At 41.2% G+C, this 7,306-nt stretch overlaps 1 protein-coding gene across 1 annotated transcript in view; it reads right to left on the reverse strand.

The window, feature by feature from the left end:
- The window catches only part of BLOC1S5 (biogenesis of lysosomal organelles complex 1 subunit 5), a 42,479-nt gene extending 37,741 nt beyond the window's left edge, over positions 1-4,738 (reverse strand). The window contains exon 1 of the mRNA XM_037141751.2: positions 4,550-4,738. Within this exon, the coding sequence (XP_036997646.2) occupies positions 4,550-4,697 (148 nt within the window). The 5' untranslated portion in view covers positions 4,698-4,738. The remainder of the gene's footprint in view (positions 1-4,549) is intronic.
- Between the last annotated feature and the right edge of the window lie 2,568 nt (positions 4,739-7,306).

The following is a 7,306-nucleotide window of genomic DNA, read 5'->3' on the forward strand; positions in this document are numbered from 1 at the left end:
TCACACCTGCTCAGACATTGTACTTCCTTAAAAGGTTCATTTATTCTACCTAGCTTCTTCCTAGGTTTCAAGGAGTGTCCCTACTTTACCTTCCCAAAGCACTCAGGATATATACTTTCATCATACCACTTACTATGTTGTCCTAAAATTATCTCTATCCGCCAGCAAGTATCTCAGAGACCTAAGTATATATACTGTCCACAGTGGGTATATGAGTTAACATATTAAATGTCTATGTGACTAAGAAGTCATTAAGTTTTGTTGATTTTGGGAGATCCATTTCTGTGGCCTGATACAATAGGAATTTACTTAACCTTCAGAGAGTATTCAGTTCTATTTAGAGATGGGTAATGATCACTTCTAAAACCAAGACTGTGCTCCAGAATTTAAGATAGTAAAGATTTGGAAGCAAGAAAGAGATTCTGAAATACACATCACTACAGAAATCAAGCCACTAATTCTGTTATAAAACTACAATAACAAAACAAGCACATAATAATAATTTAGACTTTGTAGGAGTCCAAGGATTAGAAATAAATTCTGTACAAATAATGTAAATAACTGTAAGCTACAGATTTTGACATAGCTATTGTACATGGGAAACATTCTTTTGTTGTTTGATATAAAAGACAAAAGATATCATCTTTTGTTCTCCAAATGTCCATACTCTACTGTGGGAGTTAGACAAATATCCCTTCACCTGAAGACAGGATAATCGCTTTGATGAAAGACCAATAGCGATGGGACTAGGGAACAAGGAGGAACACAGTACATTCCAGATCTCTTATTATCTAGTAAAAGATGTTTTCCTCTGGCCCTAAATTTGGATATCTTTAGTGTAATATGTGGAGCTTTGTGTATATTAAGGAACAATTTACTGCTTAGCAACTTTTCCTGATAATACCCTCGGTGTCACCACATAGATGCTGTTCTTCCTCATGACTTATTGAATCACTCCCTTTCCCATCCCTGCTTGTCTCACTTTGACTACATAAACAGTTCATCACATCTCTCTATAAACCACTCCATACAGAGATAATTCTCATTATTTGCAGTAGTTATGTTTATAAAGTTGCCACAAACACAGAACTACAGAATACTGAACAATGCTCCTAAAGAAATACAGGATAGGTTTCTGCAAGCCTCGTCACATTTTTGTCAACCAAAATGCCATTTGTGTCATGTAGGTTTACCAAGACCCTTGTGAAACACACCAGCCTTGGTGTTGAAGATCTACTCTTCCAATAACACTTTTTCCTATATAATATTCAGCAGGTATTTTTTAAGTTCTTCTACAACCTCCTGATCTGCAGAACCTCCTTCACCACAAGTCTAACATTTTTTCACACTGTACCACTTCTGAAAGTTCCAGCCAGCACTAGCAGAAGGATTTAACATTTTTCTGACCACTGGTAACTGACTATAAATTTCTTTGCCTTTCAACTGCACAACAGTGCTGTCCACTATGCTTTCGCCATAGATCGTCATCTCATAAATTCACAAATTTAGCTGCTCTTCCATTGCTTCATTACACACCATAAATGTAACCTTGGCACTTTCTGAAGTGGCCTCACACACAGATTGGTGAATTTTCTTTTTTTTTCCTGGATTGCTGATTAACACTGAACTCACAGCAAATGCCACTGTAGCTCAGGCCTGAAAGACATTTCTCTAATACTCTGTAAAGCGCATCACATAGCCTTCTTGTGCATACAGCCACTTCAGCACTAAACCCGAAAACCACTTTCAAAATCAAAATCACCAACAAGAAGTACAAAAATGTGAAAAACATGGCATTAAACAAAAAGCAAGAAGGACACTTGTTTATGAGAGACAAAGCAAAAAGCAGTGTTGTACTACTCAGTGTCAACTGAATGTATGTATGAGGCAACTCAAATTTCTCTCCACTCTGCCTATGTGGGAATGACTATGAAAGCACCACCAATGTTGATTTTGGAGTTATGAATTTATCTTAACAAATAAGCAATGCAATCTGCAAGATGAGGATCAACTACTGTCTGCCCAAGTGCTCTACTTAAAAATCCAAACTTAACCACATGAGTCTCATACTTATTATTGAATAGTTTCCTGTCACTGAAGAAAAAGTCCAATTTCCTTATAAAGGTAAAAAGTCTTATATGGTCAGATATCCACCAAACTGTACCTCTTTGAGTCCCACTGTAACAATATGTGTAGTTTCCCAGATACGCTTTTGCTTATGCTGTTCCAAACGAAGTTCAAAATACTTGCTTTCTTTTCTTAACTGCTAATATGTTATTCCTCAAGACTCAGATCAGACACTCCATCGTCCAGGAAGCCCTCCTGGCTCCCAGTCCCCACCTCTAACACCCACCGGTGGGCCAGAAACCCTTAAAGACCCAGGGCATAAGTACTGAAATCATTTATATGCTTCCCTTTCACTAGTCTCTGGCAGTAGGATTAAACAAATATCTGGCCATATTTGACAGTCTTCAAATAAGATGAACTAAAAATTGATTGTTCTGAATGAAAAGAATGGTTCCATTGAAAAAGCCAAGGATGTTCTAGGCATACTTTGAATTACAACTCAGTTTTGGATTAACTTGAAAAAATTCTGTTGAATTATCTTTTTTAAAAAAGGTACATTAACATTTAAAAACTTCTGTACATCAAAGGATACAATCAACAGAGTGAAAAGGCAATCTATGGGGTGGGGGGAAATATATGCAAATCATGTATCTGAAAAGGGGCTGATGTCCAGAATACATAAAGAACTCCTGCAAGTTAAAAAAACAATACAAAATTATTTGATTTAAAAATGGGCAAAGAACTTAAATATACAGTTCTCCAAAAAAGCTATACAAATGGCTAAAAAGCACATTAAGAGATGCTAAACATCACTTTCCATTAGGGAAATGCAAACCAAAACTAAAAGATACTACCTCATTCCCATTAGAAGGGACTGGCAAGGAAATAGAAAATAACAAGTCTTGGTAAGGATGTGGAGAAACTGGAACTCTTGTTCACTGTTGGTGAAAATATATGGTACAGCCTCTACGGAAAACAAGTATGGTGAGTGCTCAAAAGATTAAAAAATAGAATTATCTTTGATCCAGCAATAGCAGTTTTGGCTATATACTCAAAAAAATTGAAAGCAGAGACTCAAACAAATATTTGCACACCCATGTTCACAGCAGCATTATTCGCAATAACCAAAAGGTGGAAGCAACAGGAGTGTTCACCCACATATAAATGGATATACAAAATGTCATGTGAATATGTGTGTACATGCATCACGATAGAACATTACTTAGCTTTAAAAAAGAAATTCTGACATGCTACGACATGCACGAACCTTGAGGACATCATGCTAAGTCAACTACACCAGCCACAAAAGGATAAATACTGTATAATTACACTTCTATCAGAGACAAAACAGAATGGTGGTTGCCAGGGGCGGCAGGACGTTAAGTGTTCAATGGGGACAGACTTTCTCTTTGGGAAGATGAAAAAGGTCTGAAGATGGAAGGTTGCACAACAATATGAGTGTACTAATACCACTGAACTGTACACTTAGAATGGTTAAGATAAATTTTGCTCCGTGTACTCTACCACAATTTATTATTTTACCAAAAATAAGTAGCAGTTCACTAAAATTACACGCATAAACTATTATAATTTAGCCCTAACACCCATGCACCACTCCCGTACTAATTATTGTAGATGAGAGACAACCTGAAGTCTAGAAATAGCTGTATTGGGGCTGCTACAGTCATGAAATAAAGTTAAAATGACATAGGTGGCATCTGAGGGGCGCCGGCGCCGCTCTGTGGCTGGTGCTGAAGGTTTGGAGTCCTGCAAGGGCTTCTTCAACATTGCCATGTGGTGGGGTTGACAGGGGTAGGGATGGGGCTAAAAAAGATTGGCGATGAGAAATTGGCAAAGATCTTGCTACAGGAAAGTTACTGTGAGCTGTAGAAAACTAAATTCTGGTTCTGCGACAAGCCAGGTCTTAGCTAGGTGGCAACCTTCTCCCAGCTCAAGGCACACAAGACAAATGGACATCCGCACATGTCTATGGAAATTTAGTGTTTCAAGACGCTTTCAAGTTACCCCATTCACTCCAGGGCAAACAGGGCTGGAGTGGTAAAGTGAACGACCTAACTCACTCAACTCCTCAGCGACCTGCCCGGAGGCACGGGCCTTCCCGACTCCCAGTCTCGAGGTTCTTTGCAGGCCAGGTCGGTAGGGAGGCGGCGTACAGAGCCTCTGCGGATAAGGGTCCCCGGGTTTGGGGGTGGGGATGAGGCGGCCGAAGGTTCAAGTCTTTAGGGGTGGTTTTTTTCTTTTTTTAGGAAGTGAAAGACTGGGCTTGCAGTTACTAGAAGGCTCCAGGAGCAGAGAAATAGCTGGCACACCCAGAACCCACCACCTTCCTACAACACACACTCCAACGCGAGGCCCGTGGGCGCTGAGCGGTGGTTCGAGGCGCCGCCCCAAGTCAAAGGGCACGGTCGGGGAGGTGGGGCTGCCCGAGCGCCCGCCAGCGCTAGATCCCTTCACTCCGTACCCTTGATAATGAGGTGAGCCGGTGAGCCCGCGACCCCAAGCGAGTCCCTCTTCTTGTTGCCGTTGCCGTTTCCCCCGCTGCCGCCACCTCCTCCTCCTCCCGCGGCGGCCTCACAACTCACAGTTGTCTCCGTCCCGTCCCCACTCATCCCGACCACCTCCTCCCACTCGCGCCCGCGCTGCGCCTGCGCAAACTAGCTTTGCCCGCATTTGTGGCCCGGGTTTTGCCGTCATCAAAGAGCGTCGAGGAAGCTGAGTAGTCTACCCAGTGGGTGGTTCCGGAAAGGCTCCTATAGTGGAACTAGGGGTGTGAACTTGAGGGATCCGATACCGCCATGCTAGATTGGGGCAGATGCTGCTCGAATAGGAAGGTGCCTAAAAGTTAGAGATAAATTCTGTTATTCCTCTCTCAACCTGCTGGAACTTGTTATGATTTAGAGGGGCTGGAGAGAGGGCATGCAGTCGCCGCATAAGAGTAATAGTAGTCCTATAAATAGTCCTATCTGTGTCATTACTTTCCACCAAAAGTTTGTAAAGCATGTTGAGGTGACCACATTCGGTCACCATAGCAATCTGGAGGAACGGTTTAATCATTTCATTCCAACAAATTAAGAAACAGGATTAGAGATTAAGTAATTTTCCCAAATCACTTACCAGGCTCATTTGTGCCCCTGTGAAGAAAAAAAAAAATCTTATCTTTTGTGTTTACAAAGTATCAACCAGTTATATGGGCTAAGATTAAATTCATGTAACTATTGAAGGGACCGATTTGCTAGGCTGCTTTTGTTTTGCTCATGAAGAGACATCTGTGCGCTGCCACATATCAAACTGCTACCATTTGGTAAACTCCATAAAGTTCATCTTATCTCTCAATAAGTCTTGAAAATACAAACACCTCAAGGTACAACTTAGCAGTGGCTCCTTCACCTCCTATTCAGTGGTTCTAAAAACCATCTCTTAATCTCTCCTTTTCTCCCTCCTCTCTTTCTACACCATCCTTACCTTCAAGGGTCTCCGGTCTGTGCCAAAGAAGGAACATAAACAACGTTTGCAATATAGGGCCCATAAATGATAGGATGGAGGAAAGTGCAGCACACATGTGGGACACCTCCCAGAGGAGACACACATTTGTCCACAGACCTGAAATGAAAAGATGTTAGACAAGTTGGGTGGGGTGAAGATGGGACTTGTTTTCTAGAGGAAATAACAAGTCCAAAGACAAAAAAGTGAAAAGTAGATGAACTAATAAACAAAATGTAAATTTGGTTCATTGCAAGTTGTTGGGTCAAGTTTCTAACTTTTCTAGTCTCACTTCATTTCCCAGCTGTAGCATCAACCTCTAGAAAGCATAAATTTTTTTGAAAGCCCTTCATTATTTTCTGACTGCTAGGCACTTTTCTTATTCCTTTTCTTCTGTATCTGCAATCCTAAATTTTCTCTAAGGCGGTCCTCTTACTGTCTTTGAACTACTGAAAAACCTTTGTATGCTTACTATACACAATGAGGCTGAATGCTTCTCCCACATTACTGTGGCTGTTAAAATGCAGATTCTGGGTTCTGCCTTCGAAAATTCTGTTTCAGTAGTTCTGGGGTAGGTGCTACCTCCCTTACCTAATTGCTAATTGATTATGATACATGTGATAAAAGAACTCTGGGTACAGTAGATAAAACTTCAGAACCAAACAGAATTTGAGTTCAAATTCTGGCTCTGCCACTTGCCTCCAGTTGCTTTTCTGTAAAATGGCAATGAAATATCCATCTTTTGAGGTCGTCATGGTGATTTAAAGAAGACATTAACTGCCCTGGCTGGTATAGCTCAGTGGATTGAGCGTGGGCTGTGAACCAAAGGGTTGCCAGTTCAATTCCCAGTCAGGGCACATGCCTGGGTTGCGGGCCAGGTTCCCAGTGGGAGCCATGTGAGAGGCAACCACACATTGATGTTTCTCTCTTTCTCCCTCCTTTCCTCTCTTTCTAAAAATAAATAAAGAAAGAAGACAATACCTGCAAAGCACTTACTACAATGTCTGGCACATAACAAATGCTCAATAAATGTTATTAATATTACAATAACCTCCTCTATCTCCTTTTATAGTTCTGGAGAATCATTCTTCCAATCTGCCTTTATCATCTACCTATATTATAATTGTTTAGCACTTTACTATTTATAAAATGCTATCATTTTATAAATAGTTCCATATATCATGTTTCTTAATCTCACTCATCTAGTTGAAGTAGATAATAAAATATCCATTTTCACATGAGTAAAGGGGGAGTCAGAGGATATGGTCCAGTTTCCAAAGATGGCTGCGATGATTTCTCCCCTACCTGCACACACATGCAACAAGCTGGAGTTTCCCCTCCCCTGGAATTTAGATTGGCCTTGTAACTTGCTTTGACCAATAGAACATGATGGGAAAGAGCTGGGCCTCAACACAACTGACAGCTTCTGCTTTTGCTTTCTTGTCAAAAGTCCAGACTATCCTGCTGCCATGAGGCCATAGAGAGAAGCACTAGAAGATGGGATATCACCTGTAGAGAGATGTTGTATAGGTGAGAACTGAGGTGCCCTAGCTGTCGGCACCAAGGCCCCTCGAACCCCATCTGTGAAGGAGGCCTTCTTGGAGCTTTCAACCCAGCCACCAGACAGCTGAATGCAGACACGTGAACTACAGTGGAGCCGGAAAGCTGCCTAATCAGCACATGGTATTGTGAAAAGTAATATATTTTGTTGTTTTAGTCCACTAAATTGTACCTATAC

The sequence above is a fragment of the Artibeus jamaicensis genome, unplaced genomic scaffold, assembly GCF_021234435.1.
Source record: "Artibeus jamaicensis isolate MK-2021 breed Jamaican fruit bat unplaced genomic scaffold, CSHL_Jam_final contig_335, whole genome shotgun sequence".
Taxonomy (NCBI): domain Eukaryota; kingdom Metazoa; phylum Chordata; class Mammalia; order Chiroptera; family Phyllostomidae; genus Artibeus; species Artibeus jamaicensis.